Source organism: Cydia pomonella, chromosome 24, assembly GCF_033807575.1.
Source record: "Cydia pomonella isolate Wapato2018A chromosome 24, ilCydPomo1, whole genome shotgun sequence".
Taxonomy (NCBI): domain Eukaryota; kingdom Metazoa; phylum Arthropoda; class Insecta; order Lepidoptera; family Tortricidae; genus Cydia; species Cydia pomonella.
The window spans coordinates 13,143,875-13,167,661 of NC_084726.1; the positions used below are offsets into that span (position 1 = coordinate 13,143,875).

At 34.7% G+C, this 23,787-nt stretch overlaps 1 protein-coding gene across 17 annotated transcripts in view; it reads right to left on the reverse strand.

Moving 5' to 3' along the window:
- The window catches only part of LOC133531155 (hemicentin-2), a 782,365-nt gene that overhangs the window by 160,179 nt on the left and 598,399 nt on the right, over positions 1-23,787 (reverse strand). For all 17 annotated transcript variants that reach the window (XR_009801479.1, XR_009801478.1, XR_009801476.1 and 14 more), the window contains exon 5: positions 22,055-22,234. Coding sequence is in view for 9 of the 17 variants with exons in the window: in XM_061869289.1 (XP_061725273.1) it covers positions 22,055-22,234 (180 nt within the window). In the remaining 8 variants the exon portion in view is untranslated. The remainder of the gene's footprint in view (positions 1-22,054; positions 22,235-23,787) is intronic.

Consider the following 23,787-nt stretch of genomic DNA (forward strand, 5'->3'; position numbering starts at 1 on the left):
TCTCGATTTATTCATTGTATTTTAAGTGCATATTTTTTTAATTTTTAACAAGCAGAAACGTCTGCGAACGATGCTATTTAAGGTGGCGACTGACTTGTAACATTTCGGTGTAATGTAACGTGATACAACCCGAGCATTACAACAGTCAGTGCAGCGAGCCGAGCCGCTCGACGCGAGCACCGCGTGCTCCACTCGGCTGTCGGTTTTTACGCGAATCCCTTTGAGTGTTACAAAGGTGGCGACTGACTTGTAACGATCGCCGTGAACGATACATTACAAGCAAATGTTACAAGTCAGAAGAGGCTGTCAATACCTAAAGCGCGCACACTGTCTATTTGTATCGGAGTAAATGAGATAGCACTGTCGCATGTTACTGGGCCTGGGCAAGGGAATAATAAGAAAAATATTTAAATAAAAAAAAGTGGATTATTAGTGTAATATTTTACTCAACCACGGTTTAGATATAAATGTTTTGAAATTATGATTTTAATTGCAGACCCATAAGTCAAAACAATAAAGACATAAAATTGTTTAATTGTGATTTTAAGACCAATTTTTTCAATTATTTTCTATCGAGCCGATTTCGTCCAATCATGTATCGAGTACAACTACGGTCTTTGAAATATAATTAATATGAATATATATTTTTCTTACTTGACTAAAACAAATAGTCTTTCTTAAAAAACTGTTTAAGTAACATCAATTTCAAGGACATTGGGTGTTGACAGCCTCTTAAGCTTAGAATAAATTTAAAAGTGGAAAATTACCGTCTTGGGTGAGACTTGAACTCACGGCCTCTGGATCGATACTCCAGCGCTCTGCCATCTGATGATCTCTGATGTCGCTAGGGTCCCCTAGACCCATATGGTGGAAAATTTGCTGCCTATGGATGAGGTCTTGGTGGCTTAGATGGCAGAGTGCATATTTTTAGTTTGATTATAATTGACTATCTTGTTTTAAATATGAAATATTTAGGTACAGTCAGCATCAAAAGTAGCGGATCAAACAAGGTTTCAAAAGTATCTACAATTCTGTAACAGCTTAACAAAATGTGATGGTCCTATATGTACAACAATTAAGCCGGTATATGATATACTTGTGAACGTAAATTTTAGAGATTTATCAATATTTGGAATAGTTATCCGGAATATTAGATACTTTTGGCGCGTTGTTTCATCCGCTACTATTGATGCTGACTGTACTTGTATAACAAATGTAAGGCCCCACAGAAACAACCACAAGGCGCAAACTCACGCTAACATACTTCCAAAACTAAACTATGTTAAATGTTCACAAGTTCATATTCATACATAAACTTAAATCCAAAATATTAACCCGTTCCAGGCTTGGGAAGTTAAAAGATAACCATAGACTACCTATAATAGATTGTGCATAATTTATCGTAATCACCAGGCGCACAAACTTGCTTATTTGTCAACTTTGGAACGAGTCAGATGTTGCGACCAGCAAGTAAGTATCAGTATTTATTACATTTTAAAATGTTTATGAAGGAAAAATATTATGTTGTTGACACCATTTTTACATTATACATTATAATTTTAAGAATACGATCTTAATTTGATATATGTATCATCTCACAGTAAAATGCTCTATCTAGTATTCAAGGGGATCTATGTTGAAAGATAACCCACTTGCTTGATTTAATTTCGGAGGTTCCGCCGCGTACGATTTGGTCCCAACTTTGCTTTGATGTGAACATGTTTCGAGAAAAGTTAGTAAATTTAATCGCGCGAGTTGAAGTCAAAACTCGGTTTGGCTTTGCGTTTATTATTTTAGTATATCACATTTATTAAAACGGGTTATTTAGTAACGGATTATTTGTAAATTCTATGTCACTAACCCTAATTAATTTTAAGATTCTCTGTACTGTACTAACACTATATGGATCTCCCTAGATTCGATCCAAATAAATAATTGAATTGAATTAAATTGTCATCTTTATACATGTTTTGTTAAATTAATAATGAAAAGTTAGTAGCTGGAATACCTCGCCGGGCAAGTTTTTGAAAATGAAGTAAACACAACTTTAGTTTTACACGTTTTCGTTTGGTTTCTTATTTATTTGTTTGATTGTGTCAAATCTTGCAATATTTTAAGTTATTTTACCGTATTTGTTCAAGAATAAAGAAAATCGTCCATCGGGGGCGCGCCAGCAGGACTGGCAGTTTGTATGGCAAATTTTGAACTTTATTCCTAAGTTAATACGGGTCATAATAGATAATTTTACTTTATGCTCTAGTGCATAATAAGCAATTTTATTTCGCTTACACGCAACTTAAATGTCACTTTTACGACCATGAGACGTGAAAATATTTGTATAGCTTTGTCACTGTCAATATACTCTATACCCCCCGATCGTAAAGGGTTAACCATCAAATAATAGTACATTATGATACAAGTGCGAAAAATAGGAAATTCGAAACGAGTGGTGATAAATTAAAACACGACCGAAGGGAGTGTTTTAAATCGACACGAGTTTAGAATTACCTATTCGCACATGTATCGTACAACGTTTTACAGTACATATGGCCCTTTAAATGTTCGACATAGTAACGTAATATGCTAATTTTCGCACTAGTGCGGTAAAGTAGCACCATATGTACTGTAAATTAAATAAGGGAACGCGAATTTCTATTCGTTGTACGCAACGAAATAAGTAATTTGATTGATTGGATAAATACTGTCAGCCTGAAAATTGGAATGGTCAGTAATGAATGATATGTTGTTAACAATTTGAGTTTTTGTTCGTTTAAAGTTCTTTGAAAAAAAACCCATGTAGAATTATTTTTTTACTTATTCTACTAATAAATATTCGCTACTGATTTAATTATTTACGTAAATTACGAATCAAAATGTATCTGGGAAGATCTACTTACATATTTAACTTTCTAAGCGCGAACCGCCTCACGCAATATCTAAGACATATTTTGCGATTGCTTAATTCATCATCATATTTGGAACTTACTCAGGAACAAATCTGTGTTCATCACACAAATAAATGCCCTTACCGGGATTCGAACCCAGGACCGTCAGCTTCATAGGCAGGCAGTGGATAGTGATACCCACTAGGCCAGACCGATCTTCAAATATATTAAGGTATCTATTATATACATATATTGTCGTCTAGCAACCACAACACAAGCCTTTGAGCTTACTGTTAGATTTGTGTCTCATAATATTAAAACAAAAAAAAACTTTTCAGCCCGGCTAATTATGCCAGATTTTTTACACTTCTTAAAACAATTCTCTGAACTTTTTGCTCGTATTTCATTCATTATTTAGTAAAACAAACGTTCCCAACCGCAGATCTAAAATCAAAAGTTTACCTAACGTTTTTCAATTACGACTGGAATATTTCGACAATGTTTACACGGGAGAATCTCTGAGCTAACACCAGTTGGCCAGGCTTTGACAAAACTATGTATCTTCTAATACAGTGTTTTTGAGTTTTCGAGAAAAAGATTGTTCAACGAAACTATATGCAATGTATAACTTATCATTTATACTATTATTGTACTTGCTTCTGTTGTTTCTCCAATAAAGAAAATAAAATAAAACTGTTGGCGTTATTTTTAAACGTCTGTCAAATCTTGTTAAGCAGGCAATGGCGTATATATTCGTGTCAAACTATAAAATTCTTTGGCATTAGGGGTTAATAAAGCAACCAATTTTATTCGAGGGAATTAATCAGTTCGATCCGCAAGCCGACAGCCTTTTATCAAGGTGATATATAGCATATTAAAAGAAGTTTTTACTTTTACGCACTAGAAAATAAAAACCCATTTTATGCAGTCTACAATAAAAACGAACTTTACGAGCATGATAAATGGAAATGTGCTTTTTCCAGTCATGGTATAAAATTCATCTTATTTCCCCTTAACGTGTTAAACTTTCAAATTCATGATATTGCACCGATTTACGATCTTTCCTCATACATAAGTCTAATTTGTCAATCAATTGTAAAGTTTGTCGATTCCAAGGGGACTCTAATGTATAACATTAATAATAAAATACGCATTAAATATTGACTTATCCAATAAAATAAGAATCAGATTAATAATAGGTAATAATTGTTGACGTAACTGGTGACCGAAGAGCTGGCGGCTTCCTCGCACAACGTATCAGTATTGCGATACAACGAGGAAATGGCGCCAGCATCCTTGCTGCAATGCCTCAAGGGCCTATTTTAGATATAAGCTAGTTATAGTAATCATCTTTTTGACTTACTTCAGATGTATACCTACCGTTCATTGAGATATAAATAATCATCTTATATATCCATTATGTATATTGTTATTGTAAATAAATAGGTAATTAAAATACCTAACTTACTATTTATTGACAACTCACATAGTGTACCTACTGGACATGTACAGAAACATAAACAAAGACAATTTAGGGTATTCGTCTGTCGTCTGTTGCGTAATGGAGGACGCTGATTCAATTCCAGCCCTGGACACTGGAGGCTTTGGTTATTTTTTCTTTGTATATGACATTTATTTCGTTTACAGACAATTAGATAGAGAATTACAGGTTAATTCGAACTGTACCTACACTGATCTAACAGATGTCATTCAGTTATTGTGCATTTTACACGTACTTGTCTGTACATGTATTGGCGCGGGCTAGACGACTACCTATAACTAAATTGGACCCGGGTACGTCCTTAAACTACGTCCACAAGAGAGGTATGGGCACTGTGAATGTCATCTCGCTCTGTGTGGTAGGGCACAGCACAGCGGATTTCATTCAAGATCTAGAGCAGAGCCCAACTGGGGAAGTACCTCCACCTTACAGAAAATCGCAGCCAAATAACACTAGACCCTACTCATAGTCTTGTGTTCCTGCCGGTGAGTAAGGTTGCCAGAGCTCAGGGGGAGGGGGGTTTAGGGTCGGCAATGCGCATGTAACTCCTCTGGAGTTCCAGGCGTACATAGGCTACGGAAACTGCTTACCATCAGGCGGGCCGTATACTTGTTTGCCACCGACGTAGTATAAAAAAAAATGTCATGCTTCAATGGAACTGTTAGATTCGTTCTTTAAATTAGTGATATTCTTTGGCATATATTATGTCGATGTTAAATAAAATTATAACTAAACGTGAAAAAAGATTTTACATGTTTTCCAAACAGCGATTTCCGAGATATAATGTTTTGCCACGGCACGGCAGAGTTCTCCCATTCAAACAAAAAGTTTTGTCTATCAGATATTCGGCCGTCGAATATTTTTTCAGTTTACTTTTCAGGTACATTGGAGTTAAAAAAAAGAATAAAACTAGTTCACGTAACAATAATTGGTTTGGAGAAGGCTTGCGGATTTTTTCAGATAGATAAATGAATGTAAAAACCTATAGATACAGTCGGCATCAAAAGTAACGAATCTACACGTAAAAAGTAGCTTAATTAAAAGAGATACGGCCCGATTCGAACTTTTAGATACGTCAAATATTAGGTCTAGATACGATACAGTTCGGATATATTAGTGTCAAAAGTGACGTTTTCGTTTTTAGAATACCTATTGATGCATGTTATTTCTATTACCTTTTCTTTAAGTGTTTCATTAGCCTAGTAAATATAGGGACTAATAATCACTCCCCCCCCCCATTTTTGTGCCAAAACTTGTTTTCCACAAAATAAGTAAAGAAAACTATGGAAATTTTAGGAGACAATATTTTACTGCAATACTGTGCGATATATAAAAATATACTTACAATACAATATAATATAATACAATACTCTTTATTGCACTCCTTACATAGTTTACAATAAATGTACAGAAACAAACTAAGACAATTTGATAGAGGTAACAACAGGCGGTCTTATTGCTTAAAAGCGATCTCTTCCAGACAACCTTTGGGTATCGGAGACAATAAAATTAGAATATACGGTAGGTGGCACAAAGGAAAAGAACAACAAAATAATAAATAATAATTAAAAGTCGAACTAAATATAACCAAAGAATACAAGACATTAATATGAATAAACATACTTAAATACGTCTAACTATAAACATACATAGATATACATACATAACAAATATTTATTAAATAAAGAAACAACAGTGTCATTAATAAAAATAAAAAAAACTAAGGAAGGGAAAGATAGTATTTAGTATTATTTACTTAATTATTTATTAAAATGTTAATATCTGTTATGATGCCTTTAATTTAGTACATATACATCAGGCCAGCCAACATGCTTACATATATGACATATATCTGAGCACGCCTCAATAGTCAAGGAGCTAGAGTCCATGTTTAGATATTTTTGAGCATCTCGGCTGCTCCGTTTTATCTGATGGCAACTGTACTGGACAACTTAAACGCTCCTGACATGTATTTCATATATTACATATTTGTTTTATGTCAAATCCCATTTATATATTGTAGGTTAGAGCACTTATAGGTTTATCTATCTTTTAGGAAAGTAAATATTTTCTTTATGCCGTTTAGTACAGTTTTGATGTCTACCGTTCTCCAATTCTTCCTGAATTGCTCATTAACTGGAAGAGATCCCTGAAAGAGATAAGTTCGCCTTTGTACAAATGATGTGTGTTCTTTCCTGTTTTATATTTATTTTTGTACAATAAAGTGTTTTACTACTACTACTACAAACCTTAGCTTGAAATCGATGACAGTGATAGACACGCATCTTGTTTGCCGAGCTAAGGGTTTTCAAACTGCGGGCACGTTGCCTAGCTAAGGGTTTTCAAACTGTGGCCAGGTCCGCATCAGCATTGCCAGTAAATCTAGACGGTGAATGGCCTAACGAGTTGCAACTATGCGTATATTTTTATGAAGAATAGAAGAAACGTATGAATTGATAATATTTTTACAAAAAGACAGATAAATTCTAGGTAAATGATTACCTGGATTTGATACATGGACAAGTATTTTTCTGAAATAACCATATCGTAGAATTTTATTAGTTGTTCCTCAGTAAAAAATGATGTATTTAAGTATTATATAATATATGTATTTGTATGCATTTTATAAGGTTCTTATAATAGTGTTTTATTTTAGCTTAATGCACCGCCAACAATATTTTCTGTTTCGCCTTAAGGTTAACTGGTAGAGAATGCTTTATGGCATTAAGCTCATCGTTTGTAGGTACATTAAGCTTTTTTTCTGAGCAATAAAGTTCAAATGAATAAATAAAAAGAAGAAAATGAGCTTACTTTATTTAATTTCACATTATAATTATATAGGTATTATAATAGTTGAAACAAAACTTTCCCTGTAGAAAAATAAGGAACACAAGGAGTAAGGAACCAAGGAACATAAATAAACACAGAATTTATTAAAAAGCAAACAAATAAAAACTTTGCAATGAAACTGCAACAAAACATTTAGCTGCCCGTTTATTTATTTAAAATTTGTTTCAATTTCTATTTTTGCACTACGCACTAGATATGAATGAATCAAAACCGTTTAAAATAATAGTGTAAAAAAAACTTTGAGCGACGCTCGCTCAATAATTCATTGTTTCGGAAGCCGACCAATCACGCGGTCGCGCTGCCCGCGCCAGACATGCCCAAACTTTTTACAGCTTATCTTCAATTTGAATTACCGGGGCGTTGACAGGTTTTTAAAGGTGATTTAATTATGGATATGTCAAAATGATGTGCTGGATTTCATTTGCTGGACTTTTTAATCAATCCGATTTATTTGGAGCTTCGATTTATAAAATTGAGGGAGAAATGTAGACTGGACAGTTTAAACTGTTATTGGTATATGACAATCAATAAAAAATAAGTTTATATACTTTTTAAATCACATCGAAGCCAATAAAACAAAGGAAATATAAATTAAATGTAAATAGATTGATTACATAAATGTGAAAGCTTATGCGTTTGATATGAATCACACGAACCCGCCACCGAAAAGCCGCTCCCATACAATTTAAGTTACATTCTCATTTTAAAACCACATGGTTACATTACATTAAATTTGGCATGAACATTTATAAAGATATTTTTTAAAAAGAGGCACCCACCTGATTTTTGTAAAATAACTTGTGCTACTGAATAAATCATTTTTTATTTAATTTTTTTTATGTAATATACGGCTCAATTTAAACTTTAAGATGCGTCAAAATTTTCCTAAAGATATGAATATGTCAGTGTCAAAAGAAAAGTTTTTATTTGAAGAAATGAAATATCGAATCCATATCGTATCTTTATCAAATGTTCAACGTGTCTTAAATTTCGAATCGGACCGATAATATATGTCTGGTACTAGTTTTTGTAGTTAAAAATGAGTAAATAAAATGTTGTATGGTAAACTTTAACCAACTCTAATTTCTTTTTGTTACAATTTCTAGCAACGAAAACTTACAGACGTAGATATTAATTAACATAAGATAAAATAGGTAAATAATAAATTAATTTAAGTACAGTAAAATACTAACTTTACCTAACCTAACTAAACATTCCATTTATCAATGTCCAATTTACTAAATGATAACTCGACGCTCAGCCATCTAGTTAAACGTTGTGAACTTGTGATCAATGATGTGGCTGGTTATTCTTTAGCCAACTAATTAGCTGGCTGATTTAACTAGTTGGCTGCGACATATATAAACTTCAATATGCACCAAAGCAGCGTCAGGCGATTTATTTCTCAAATCCCTTTCAAAACAAGTAAGGTCAGAAAAAATATAAAACTACTAGATATCCCTATTCGGACTTTGAAAATCGAAACATGACTTATATTATTCTGAAGAACCACTCTATTGATAGGTGAAAACTGTATGAAAATCGGCTCAGTAGTTTTTGAGTTTATCGCGAACATACAATACACACAGATACGGCGGGGAACTTAGTTTTATAAGGTGAAGTGATTTTATGGCCTAGTGATCCTATAAAGCCGACGGTCCCGGGTTCGAATCCAAGTAAGAGCATTTATTGGTGATATTTGTTCCTGAGTCATGGGTATTTTCTATGTATTTAAGTATTTGTATATTCTATACGTGTTACACCAGGCACTGAAAGTGGGGTGGATGCATATTATATACTATATAGGTCATACTGAGCGACTTTTACTATGGAACCAACCCCGGAATGGCGAAAAAAAAATAGACTCCACCATACATTTTGGTTGGCTGATGTTGAAATCTTGTATGGAAGAGTATTTTTTTTCTCATAGTAAAAATTGCTCAGTATGACCTTATACAACGTGTACCCACCCCACTTTCAGTGGCTGGTGTAACACGTTGTATATCATTGTCTTAGTACCCACAACACAAGCCTTCTTAAGCTTATTATCGGGCTTGCTCAATTTGTGTAAAGAATATCCTTATAGTATTTATTTATAATTACTATTTATTTTGTCATTAGGTCCCTCATTGCATCTGACTGTATTGGAATTAGAATTAACAAATAACCATTACAAATTGAACCGTAAACCGTAGCGGACGGGTTCAGTTTACGGTTCAATTTGTAATGGCCGAACGTAAATTATAATCAACCATTAATGATTATAATTTACGTTCGGCCAACACTGGAATCTGACGCTTAATAATAAGCACTTGAAGCATTGAGTAGCCTAGCGACAATGATGTGTAACTTTCAATTCGGAGGTCGCAGGTTCTAACCCCGGCTCGTGCCAATTAGTTTATTGGATCTTAGGTACAATATAATATAATATCATTTGAAAGTTACCAATCGCTATCGAAGAAAAAAATCTTGAGGAATCTGGACTAATCTCCTCTGGTATGGAAGGTCAGATGGCAGTCGCTTTCATGAAATCCATTGCCTACGCCAATTCTTGAGATCAGTTGCCAAGCGGACCCCAGGTCCCCCATAAGCTGTAGCAGATCTTACAACACAAAATGATGTGACGTCCTAAAATCTAAATGAAAATGAAGTGCGAGTTGAAAGTTAATATCAAAACAATTTTTGATTTGTATAGTTGGAATATGTCTCTGTCGTGCTAGGGTTGGCAGGTAAAGTAATTAATAAAGTCCGGTTCTGAAAGTGGTTCCGTGTGGACATATTTCACCCGCACACGGTATTTTTGTACAGTCGTGTGTTTCCATTGCTACTGATTTGATGGATTACTTACTATAAAACTAGGGGACAAATCAAGTTATTTTATTAAGGTGACGCATCATAAAACGATAAAATCTAAAATGCGGCGCTTGCTTGCTGGCTTGCTTCCCGAAACCCGTACTCATTCCAATACTTCGTGCGTAGTGAATGTGCTTTTGCGCTAGCTTATACTATAAGGTCCTATGCGATAAAACAAGATTTTATGTTTCAAGTAAAAAAAACAAGACTTAATCTGAAAATCACGACTAAAGCGCAGTGTGTTTCGAGTAATCTATATGAAAAATTTTGAGGTTTGAACCGGTCCCATTTGCCTGCAAAATTGAAATGTTTAAAAAGAGGCATCTTTGATACGATGTTTTCTGCTATAAAAGTTAACTAATCGTGTACCGGCAACTATAGAATTATTTATTTATCTAAAAACACTTAAAAACTACTTTCCGTTGTATAAACAGCGAGCGAAAATCGCGTACGGTTTATCTGCCGCCATTGTCGCTTGTTTACATTCAGGTTTCTTAGCTATCTAAAATGAAGGAAATAAAAATAAGTATAAAGCATTTAGTTTACGCGAGTTGTTGATAAACAAATAAGTCAAACAAGTCAACGCCATGAATAACCAGACACCAAACAATACTTTCGTGAGTTTTGCAATTGCTGAGATAAATCAAGATACCTGGCGCCATTCCGGTCTCAGCCACCAGAGGGTTTGGTCACTTTATCTATAATTATAGAATAGAAAAGGCCACCTATGCGATGGACTGACCAAATCAAATCTGCCATGAAGGGACCCCTGAATGCATTTGCTAGAATGGCCCCCAACCGCGAAAAATGGCGAGAAATCGTACGGCAAGCAACATCTGCGCCTGATGCCAGCAGTTGACCACGACGCTCTGCAAAGAGTACAACGACAAAGAAGAAGATAGAATAGGTTCGACATGTATTTCAGTTTCTGGATGACTATACTTCCATACAAATATTTTGCAAATTAAAAGAAGCTCTCAAGGATGCCCTATGTTGGGTGTGTACCTTTTTCATCCACAAAGAAAGAAAATATACATGTTTCAAATAAAAAATATTTCTGTTCCATGAAGACTTAGAGAGAATAAGTGTCCCTAATTGTTCCTTGAATAAGCTATATTCCCGATTTCATTTATGTCTGAGAGCTCTTAGTGAAAACTAGTTTTCACTAAAAACTTTTTCACTGAAAAAATCTTAAAACATTTGATATTGTATTTGTAGCTTAACTCTGTTGTTTTTAAAGATTTATTGCACATAAAAATCGTACCTACGTCAAACCGTATCACTCACGTAACTCAACCGTGTCATAATGGAAACACCCCTAACAAATACTACCGTCCACATAATAAATTAGTTTCGACTGTTCCCCGCCATTCCAGGGCACTGCGCTTCGAATGCATGAAACCGACGATGCGTAGTGACAACCCTAGCTTAACTACCAATCCAATATTCGACTCTATATATATTCACATAAAGTTGAAATTTAACTGAGCTCTAGCGAAGCGTTTGATGGTTTTAAATAAGATTTAAGGTGTTTTAAAACGTGTTGTTTTGTAAATAAGGTCGGTTTTAATCTGTCAAAGTGGCGTGATTTTAAAGTTTGATCGAGTTACAAGTAATGAGCAATTTTGAACGTTATTTGTGAGTGGTAAAGTTTGTTTTTAAATTTTGCGGATAGGGCTGACGCAAAGTTTGGTTAATTTTGTTATTGCCAGGTGCATAGTTTTAAATTTATTTTCTATTCGATGTTGTTAATTTTGTAGTTATTGGTTTAGTTTTATAATTGTGTTCGAAACTGATATAGCCTTTGCTAAAACCACAGTATATGAAATTTTGTCTGCATAAAGTTTGGTAACGCAGTGGCTTACGTAAGCGAATAACACGCGAATGCGACGCGGCGCGGCGGCCCAACGGCATTCGCGTTCACAACGAGATCGCGAGCGAGGTATCAAAGGATTGATTTCACCCGCGCCGCGCCGCGCCGCTTTCTCGTTCGCGAGTTATTCGCTCACGTAAGCCGCTGCGTAATTGATCGTCACTCTGACTTAATTTATCCAAAGCTATTTTAGTTGATCTATTAGACCAATTTTTATTGTTAATGTGATACTTTAGCTTATTCACAAAAATCGCTTAAATTATTCTCCTAATAGTTTTTGATAATTGTTTATACAAATTTGGACCTTTTACAGATAAATATCTTATATATCAAGGATAGAATATGTAGAATCTATTTTTCTTCGTTTTTACACAAAACATAAAATACCTGCCTATGAAACATCGATGAAATATATTTAATATTATTATTTTTGGCGTTAAAACTTTAATAGGTCCAGGTCCCAGCGTGCATAATTTTTTTGCAGAAATCCCGAAGCGTCTGGTTGACTTAACTGGTGACCGAAGAGTTGGCGGCTTACTCGCACAACGTATCATTGCGATACAACGAGGAAATGCCGCCATCATCCTTGGTACACTGCCTCAAGGTTCTATTTTAGATAAAAGCTAGTTATAGTAATCCTCTGTATACATCCATTATGTATACAAATTGTTATTGTATATAAAAATAAACTACCCTTTTTCAAATAAACATATTATACAAGTATGTCTAGCCACCGCTGACGTCCAATGACCTAAAATTATACTATCAATATAAAACAGACATTATCCTACAAACAGATTTCGACTTGCTATTCACAAACCTCTTGCTCATTGGTACAAGAACTAGTATTGGCTGTGTGCAATAGGCCCGCCTGGCGGCCATTGGATACATTACTTATTTGACAATTGACTACTTGACAGTTTTTTGTAAATAATGTCAAACGATCTTGATTTTCCTGAGGATCAAATGTCTTTATGGGACTCATGGCATTTAAGCAACACAAAGGTCAGAAATGAGAGTTAGTCTGACGCTCGCAGTCGACGATTGAAACGCCTCTAACAAAATTATAATGTGCTGTGACGTCACATCATATAAGTCTGTCCTAAATGTATGGAAGATCAAGGAAATTGCCATTTTGACCCTGAAGTATTGCGTTTATGTGTATAGACGTCATACAATTTATTTTTCAATAAAATGTAAGGAATCGAATGGGTCCATTTTTTTCTATTTATGAAATACAAAAAAAAATATTTTTTAAGATTTTGGATTCTTGTATTTTTTTATAGTCTCAATATTTTTTTTAATCCCACTTTTTAGGGTTCCGTAGCCAAATGGCAAAAAACGGAACCCTTATAGATTCGTCATATCCGTCTGTCTGTCCGATTAGTCACAGCCACTTTTTTCCGAAACTATAAGAGCTCTGTTCAAACTTAGTAAGTGGATGTATTCTATGAACTGCATTAAGATGTTCACACAAAAATAGAAAAAAAAACAATAAATTTTGGGGGTTCCCCATACTTAGAACTGAAACTCAAAAAATCTTTTTTCATCAAACCCATACGTGAGAGGTATCTATGGATAGGTCTTCAAAAATGATATTTAGGTTCCTAATATCATTTTTTTCTAAACTGAATAGTTTGCGCGAGAGACACTTTCAAAGTAGTAAAATGTGTTTTCAAAGTGGTAAAATGTTGAACAAGATCTAGTAAGTAGATTTTTTTTAATACGTCTTAAATGGTACGGAACCCTTCATGCGCGAGTCCGACTCGCACTTGGCCGCTTTTTATTTATATTGGATGGCTCATTTTCTATCCATTTAATAAAATTTTGTTATAATATCCAACATGTGTCAAGTACCCAATTGACAGATATCGCGTAAAACTAAAATGTAAACTTATAAAAGGTAAATAATTTACTTTAGACATTGTAGAAAATATTTTCAATGTCCAAAATTGTAAATAGTTATCCAAAATTACTTATAGTAGTTATGTTTTTTGAAATATTTTTCTTACTGCACGCACATTCGAGAATGTCTGTGTTGCCTGTTGCCCTATGGTTGACTGATAGAGAATGCCTTGAGGAATTAAGTCCGACATTTGTACTTATTTTTATTGTGCAATAAAGTTTAAATAAATACATAAATAATGTATTGTGACGTCACATTACATTATCATTTTGTTAGAGGTGTCCAAATGGCGGACTTAATGCCTTAAGGCATTCTCTCCAGTCAACTATAGGGCAAAACAGATTCTCGAATGTGGGTGCGGTGAGAAAAATAATTCAAAAGAAATGACAACTATAAAAGTAATTTTAAAAAACTATTTACAATCTTGGACATTAATAACATTATTTACAATGCCTGTTCTAAATGTATGGAAGATCGAGAAAATTGCTATTTTGACCCTGAACTATTGCGTTTATGTATACAGTTGTCGTACTAATTTTATTATTTTTTAAGAAAATGTAAGGAGTCGAATGGTACCATTTTAATTTTTCTTTTTAAAAGTAAAAAAAATGTGAGTTTGGAGCCTTGTATATTTTTATAATCTCAATATATCTTTTTAAATTCCACTTTTTTATAATGGATAGCTCATTTTCTATCCATTTAGCTAAATTTTGTTATAATATTCAACATGTGTCAAGTACCCAATTATCTAAAATCGCATGCCATTTGTTACGTCTGTAGAAGCCTTAACAGTTGCATTTATTTTGGACTGACTTTGCCTTTCGTTCGCAAGCAATACTAATACCCAGACAAATCGAACCGGACCTCTTAAGCTATTCGTAGGTGCAATTCTAGATAACTCGCAAACGCCTCTAGAATATATTAACCAAATCTTAACACACCCCCAAACGAAACTCAACTATAATACCTTCAAGTAAAGTCCAAGTTTCAATGACAAACGTCGAAGAGGAAATCTTAAATAACACTTACACTCAAGAATGAATCGTATTACAGCAGCAATGAGTGGAAATTCGATTGAAAATTGAATCTTCCTTTTTAACAATGAAATTTCAAGGTGCTAGTTTGATTGGTTATCGGATATTGGAGCTTATAATAAGTACTTAAGGTCGAAATTTTAATGGAGTGTGTGATGCATTCGGTGCATTGGAAAGGTCATGGTAGAATAATTTATTAAGAAGACGTTTTAGTGTCGAGAAGTCGTAAGTAAGTGGTACATTTCAGGCTTTTATATTGTTATGTATCGAGACAGTATAGTTAAGTTAGGTTTTTTTTTGTCTACTGGCTAGTTAAATTGAATAAATTATGGACCGAAGGAATGTGGCTAGAACAAAGGAAATACACATTTGCACTTTTGCATGTCTAATTAGTTATTTTTCATCACACTTGCTCGAAAACTGTGTTGTTGTATGCCAGCATACTGAGATGGAATGAGCTATGTTATGCCCACGGGCGGTGATAGTTTTTTTTCATTAATTTTCATATTTTATAATTATGTCACTAATTCATACGAACCAAGTAAATACACGGACGTACATAATAAGGTGGATGGAGTACACCGGCCAAAAAGTGTGTCCACATGAGAAGTCAGACCAGAGCCTCGCATCTCGTTCTAATTAGGATGACCATAAGTCATATTTATCTGAGATAAGTTGGAAATGGAATGTATAACTATACATTCCATTTCCAACTTATCTCAGATAAATATGACTTATGGTCACGAAAGAGATAATCATACTCCACACGCACGCAGCTAAGTGTCCTAACTGACTCATCAACACACAGCCGAAACTACAAATACTAGAAAGTTGAAATTTACACACTAGGTTGGATTTATAAAGTGTACAAGAGCTAAGAAGCGATTTTGAGAAATTCAACCCCTAAGGGGATTAAAAAGGTTTGTTAAAAAAATCGATTCCGCTCCGTAGCGAACGAAACGCAACTGTCACTGTCGCACTAGTGAAAAGTAATAGAGACACAAAGCGTTACGTTGTCACAGCGCCAGCGATTGTCACCTTGGCTAGACGCCCAGATGGTACGAAAAGTCATGTATTTTTTTAATACATTATTTAAGTTTCAATTGGCACCTGTACCCCTAGTGTAAATAAATTCGATTTCGAAACGTGACGTACGCGTTTGCGTTTAGTCTCATTTTGTATGTGATTTAGAAAGAGCGCGCCAAGCGGGACGTTTTGGAAACTCAAAATCCTATACAAAATGAGACTTAACGCAAACGCGTTCGTCACGTTATGATGTCGATTAAATTTACACTAGAGGTACTGAAGCGCTAGTGGCCTAGCGGTAAGTGTGACTTGCAATCTGGAGGTCGCAGTTTCAAACCCCGGCTCGTACTTATCAGTTTTTCGGAACTTATGTACGAAATATCATTTGATATTTACCAGTCGCTTTTCGGTGAAGGAAAACATCGTGAGGAAACCGGACTAATCCGAATAAGGCCTAGTTTACCCCCTGAGTTGGAAGGTCAGATGGCAGTCGCTTTCGTAACAAGTGTCTACGCCAATTCTTGGGATTCGTTGCTAAGCGGAGCGCAGGCTCCCACGAGCCGTGGCAATAAGCGCTAGGAAGATGAGATGAAACAGGCGTTGGTACGTCTTTAAATAGATACCTGATATTGTACAATCGGTTATCGTTTCCCGGATAACCGGGCCGATACCATAATTTATCACGTGCGCACCGCCCGCATACGAAATGCGGCTGACGAAAACCCATGAATATTACACGATACGTACACTCAGATAGAAAAACTATGGTATTAAAAATAAATTGTAACATTTTGTTGTAACTTAATTAATATATAGGTACTTATAATGTATTTACAATACTTAAATACAAAGTGGAGTTCAATAGAAATGGAAAATAATCTAAAAAAAAACGAATTTAACCAATTTGCTAGACCGAAGTATAATTCCATAAGTAAGTTTCCGTGAACAAAGTTTCGTACGGAACACTAAAAACTATGTTCCTGCATTACTTCGTAATCTCCCACTTTTTTAGGACAACAATGATCTTATCTACAGTTTATATTGTTAAATCTTTTATGTAGTTAAATTATAACATATGTTAATTAATTATACATATTTCATTAATTCATTTCATTATTTTAATGGGTTCAGTCCAGTGGGACTATTTCGCTAGTAACAAGGTATTGGGAGCTTTAAATACGACTAACATTGTACGGTTAGTACAGTCAAGTGTAAAAATATGGGTGTACACATTTTACTCAAAAATATGTCTCATAGCATCTTATTCCAGTGTAATAAGAGTAGTACCATATTTATGAGACGATTCTCTAGATACATATTTTTGCAGCTGACTGTACAAGACAGTGTAAGGTGAATTTACTAGCTATTGTAAGCAATCGCTGGACTTTACAACTAGCACGGGACTACCGGCTGTTGACTCCAAAATGGTGTTGAACGCGTTTCAAAATTAATTCTCCATTCACTGCACACTACCACATTAATTTAACTGTATAATAAGCTATCGATATTACACTTTAAACAATACTAATGAGCAAAAAACAAAAGAATTTATCAAAGTGGCGCTCGAACCGAAAGTCCTAATAATATTTCAATGAAAACCACTTTTGTAAAAATGATCGGTTATAAGACCGCCTGTTGTCTGCCTCTAAATTTAATCAATGGTTTATTTTTCTGAGGTGTGCCAATAAAGAGTATTCTATCTATCTATCTATCGGTTATATTATATGCAAATGTTATTAAAATCTGTCATGTTTGTTTACATTATTTTTCCATTCCATTGAAATCCACTTTACACACCTACATGTAACAATAGATAACCTAATTAATAAATATATGGAAAAAGTTAAATTTTCAATTGTAATGTCACATTATCGCGGGTGACTGTACTCAGATCGTGATGTCTTTGAGCTAAGAATGATAGCTTTGCGTCCGGAGGCACAGCAGCACAAAATATACAGGTATATGATATAAATATTAGATATATATATCTATGAAAATATGGCGAACTCACATATGCTATGTTATTTCAATATTGATACGCTGGTAGTAGTAGCCGAATAGTAAGAAAGATGGCATTCAAACCGGAGTCTGATGGTTCAAACCCTAGAATTTTACGGAATATATAATAAATGAATATTATAGGACATTCTTACACAAATTGACTAAGCCCCACAGTAAGCTTAAGAAGGCTTGTGTTGTGGGTACTCGGACAACGACGTATATACACAAGTACTTAAATACATAGAAAACACCCATGACTCAGGAACAAACATCTGTGTTCATCACACAATGCCCTTACCGGGATTCGAACCCAGGGTCATCGGATTCATAGACAGGGTCACTACCCACTAGGCCAGACCCGTCGTCATATGTACAGTCGCGGAAATTGATTCTTTAGCAGTTAACGTGTCACGTTACAATGGACAGCTCTTATCATAAGTATGTACAGCCAAATTTACTTGAACCGCAAGTTGCTAAAGAATCAATTTCCGCGACCGTACAATCTCCTGGTGACAGCATGTGGAGTTTTACGTGGCGAGACAGACTGTCCTGAGCTGGCAGGATGAACTGTTAGACTCACTATTCCATTTGTGCCCAAAAATCTCCTGCGACCGCGAAGTCACAAGCTTTTGGCCGTCCCAATTACACGCACTGTAGCACATAAAAACTCGCCTGCTGTGCGGGCTCTAAGGCTGCTGAACTCCCTTCTGTCATGGGCACCAGATTGTGATATGTTTGCAAGTCGATGGACGGCTGTGTATCAGATGTGTCTGCGGTATTGCGAGGTGATGGACGAAAGTTGATTGTGATCTGTTTTCCCTAGTATGTAATCCTATTATATAATCTGAATTGTGGTTTGGTATATTTAAGTGCTTTGGTCTCGACTGTAATGCTGTATATTATTACGTTTCAAAAAAAATAATGAATTCTTATACAACATTATGACTGAAGTTCAATACGGATGGGACTATAGTAGGAATAACCATAAATCCTCTTGTACAATGAGAAAAAGCTAGCAGTGGAGCGATTATTATAGCTGGGCTGACGAAGATACCTTACGAAATTCTTTGATTTAATATTTTGAATTGTTGAAAATCTGACTAGCGCGAAGCAACTGATAGAACAGCGACATCTACCACAATATTGGTTACGATATCTAAAACTTCCAATTACTCAATTACCCTGTAGCATGCATGTACGGTCGAGGAAATTGATTCTTTAGCAATTTGCGGTTCAAGTAAATTTGGTTGTACATACTTATGCTATGAGCTTTCCAGTGTAAAGTGAACCACAACCTGCTAAAGAATCAATTTCCTCGACTGTACTATATTGCAACTCAGCTTTTCACTTTTTTAACATGGAAATCAGAGTCGACCGGACAAATCCGATTATTAAGTATGTATAAAGTATGTAGTAGTGTATTAATTTTAGTATATATAATATTAGTATTTTTATTCATGTATTTTATATGTAGAGGTATTGTATCAAGTTTTTCAATTTATTTCGATAGTCTAATAAATGTCATCTTTCTTTCTCCTTGCATCATTTTTTTACACGTTTCTGTTTAGCCCGATGGTTGACTGGCAGAGAATGTCATTAGGGATTAAGTCCGCCATTTGCACATTATTTTTTGTATTTTGTGCAATAAAGTTTAAATAAATAAATCCGATCCTATCACTCTTTACCCGAGCATTTCACTACTCACCTGCCTACGAATAAGGTCGTAGGCAGGTGAGTAGTGAAATATAAATTCTGCCGTGGAAAAATCTTAATAGCGCGAGGCAGCATATGATACAGCGACATCTACCATGAAATTGGGTAACTAAAACCTGGATACGATATCTATGGCTCCCAATTACCTCGCTGTATGCGGGCCGCGTACGACGTATATCTCAGAATACCAAGCGCCTATGAATATTGCGCACGTTTATATATCGCCTTTGTGCAGTTAAGCATTAAGATGGCTGAATTACTTGTAATCCTGTTTCATATCAGGATTGTTATGTGTTTAACACGGCTTTATACTAAAACGTATTTCTACTTCAACATTTATTCAGCAAATAGGCCACAAGGCCAGTTTTACACGTCAACACGAATGCAAACTAAAGTATTATTGTTTAAAATAAAAGTAGTAAAGTATTATTATTACTAAGAGATGTATAAAGTCTCTAAATGTCGAATTACAGAAAAAAAAAAACATAATTAAAAAAACACAAACAGCTACAAAAAAAACTAAAATTATTTACAGGTGTAAATATCTCTAAATGTCAGAAATAAATGTTTTTTTATCAAGTCTCTAAGAGTCAAAATATTTATACCGGTTCTATCGCGAATTTATTTTGTTACCATTATTTCCGACGTTTCGACGCAGCAACAGTGTATGTGTTTAAAACGCAAAAGTTTTAAATATTATGTTTAACATGCTTAATATTAGTGGCATTGTGAGCTGTAAACCTTCCGAAATTTTGCAAAATTTCCTAAAAACCTTAATCAACAAAAAACGCCAATAAGTATCATAATGTTTATGAAATTATGATTTTTTTCGGTCAGTCAACAAAAAGAACCACACGCCAACTCTTTTAGCTCAGTCTATAAACTTTGATTTTATGTTCTCTGTTAATATTGCCACAATTTGTGCCACTAATTTAGATTTTCACTAAAAAATTGGAACAGAAATAGGAAGATTGAATTGGTAGTAATTAGCAAATCGAATTTGTCACTACATTATCCAGGATATAATAGTATTTTGTGCAACACGTACATAATAAGGGTTTTTAAAATGCCAGGGCCGAAGTTACATAACTAAACGAAGTTGAGTACTATGATACCTTTCAAACAATATCCACGTACATAAATAACAACGATCCGATAAAATGTAATCCCACAGGATTCAGACTAAACAATGTAGACACAGGGCCTTAATTTAACTAATCGCATCAAAAACACAAAAACATAACCACCCTTTTAAACGTACGCAAATATAAACTCTATTCCTAAAGATAGAAGATTCAAGTAACAGCGATGTATAAAATATATTGTGATGTTTTTATATGTCATCCGTACCGACTGAATAGAAACGATACGGTATGGAATTTGTTTTGGTATTTAATATTATGGAATAGATTGCAATGCTGCAAATATTGCGTGAATATCAGCGTGCCTGTACCTGAGGATTTTAGTAAAATAGGATAGAAGTTTTAAATTATTATTTATATGCAACCCGCTTTGGTTAACACTATTTTAAAGTAAAGCATTATGGTTGATGGTATGTATGGAAACGCAGCAACAGCGTAGGATAGAGAAAAATGGAAAAGACAGACAAGGAGAGCTGACCCCAGATGATGGGAAAAAAACTTAGGAGAAGAAGAAAAAGAAGTTGATGGTATGTGTGGTCAGATGCAGAGAGAGGTGACTCCCACTTCATAGAATGATTGTATGCAGGGGGGGGGGGGGGTTACCTCTGTCTGCAGCTGACTATACATGATTGTATGTAGTAACTATTATTACCTATGGTATTAGTAGGCACTTTTGCAAATATTATAATCATTCCTAAAACTCCGTACAGAGCATTCTCCACGGAGCACATATGGGATTACTTCAGCCTGGCAAATCGGTTAAATAACGTTTTTCTCAGAGACCGTTTGACGTGTTTTTGACATAGATGCCTAATACTCGTATTGTTGCCAAAACTTGTGTGTGAAATGGTTGTCCTAATGCGTACCCTTAGATTAGTGTCGTCAAAAATGTAATCACAATTGACGAATAATGGGGTGAAATCTGACCTACGTGTACAAATGAAGTTTCAAAATGGCTGATTGATCTCAATTTAGTCCAAAAATATTCCAATCAAATATTGATAAAGTTTATACCTTTCACGTATTGATAAAGTTAAAATCACTCGCATTCAGTCCTCTCATTGCAATTAAAGTACCACGTCACTTTAGGCTGAGATTCAAAATTATTTATCTAATTTGGTAACCTTAAGCCAAAGTTAGAACGATTGACGATTCACGGGTTACATCTCAAAATGACTTTTTCTAAAAGACTAACCATCTCAACTTATTCCAGAAATATCCCGACGAATCTGCACCTTTTCACCTAAATATAAGATTTGAAATCACTTACCATCCGTCCTTTCCTTGCCATTAAAGTACCAAGTCACTTTAGGCTGGGGTTTCCCTTCTTTCACGAGACAGGCTACGGTGACCTGCTTGTAGATCACGAGTGGTCCCAAGGTGGTCCCGTCTTGTATGGTGGTGGAGTTGGTACCGTCGATGGCCAGAAGCTCTACTGTCTTTGGTTTTACTGTGGACAAAGGAAATCGGAGTTAGATATTTAGAATCAGGAAAATACATTATTTAGTGTAAAATAACGAGAATCCTAGAATATTGTGGACTCGAATACTGACTAAGAAAAAATACTTAATTTTTTTACGTAATTTTTGACCTCGTGTTTATATCAACTTCAAAAATGTATAAATCAAAAAAATTCATTTTTCTTTCATATGTTCAAGGTTTTCAATGCAACGTATTCGATTCTACCTAATGAAATGTTTATTGTAATTGTTTTGATATTACATATAACCACTTTACCAAAAGATAACTGCTATGTGAAATAAACCATATCGTCAAAAAGTGCGTCCGAAGACTACTTAAAATAAAAATAAATCCACATTTTTGCCAAAACTTTTACAATCCATTTCTATACCTATCTTTTTTATTAATTAAATTTAATTGACAGTTTTTCAACCCCCTTCCAAACTTTAACGAAACCTTATAGAAGGTTAATGACAAACACTTTGACAGCATATACCTTTCATAGTCAAATTGACAGCCGAGCAATATATTAGTATTAGCCGCGGTTAGGCTCAGAGCATAAATCCAGGCACAAACGACGGATCTAGATTTATTAGCAACACTAATGTACTGGAATTATGGTGAGCATATGTGTTTACAAACACAGGCACCTGATTGGCAAACTAAGGTACAGTAAGTTACAGATATAATTGACCCCCCTTATTTATTTATTATAATAAATGAAAGGTACAAATGGCGGACTTAATGCCTTATGGCATTCTCTACCAGTCAACCAATGGGTAGAACCCCTTCATAGAACTTTGTTTGTACTTTGCACGGGGTCAGTTATTTTTACAGCTTACTGTATATTCTTACTATATTATATTCCTATTATATGTATATATTGTAGCGTCCTCTTAGCTAAGTCGATCAGAATCAGAATCAGAATTGTTTATTGCACTCATGTTAGTGTACAGTTCTTTAAAACTATTTAATACAGTTCCACATGAACCCTGTAAGTGTATAGCAATATTCTTAAAACTAACTTATGAAATAACATGCATCATGGAGTCGATAGACACTGTGCCCACGAAACAGGAGATCCCAGTCTTGAAGGAAGGGCATTTATTTGTGTATATGTATTTATATATCTTGGGCTGGTAAAACCCGGGAGATTTTAACCACGCATTCCTGATGTTACAGAGAGCAAAAAAAGTAACATGAGTTTTGGTAATATTCGGCAAAAAAAGACAAAGCAAAATGAATACAAAACAAGCCCATAAAAGAGCGATTTTAGAAAACTTTGTATGACTTTTTAGTCTCTAAATGCGGTCAAGAATACACCTTTAAAATCTGTCGGGTTGTGTTCATCACACAAATAAATGCCCTTACCTGGATTCGAATCTGGGACCATCGTATATATAATATTATTTTTGGAAATTTTCTTAAATAGTGAATGGTGACTGCTAATCGTTTTTGGCTACTCCATAGTAATTAACCACTCTTAACAATAATACAAAATACAAATACGTTTATTTCATTACTTTTCACAGCAGTTCATAA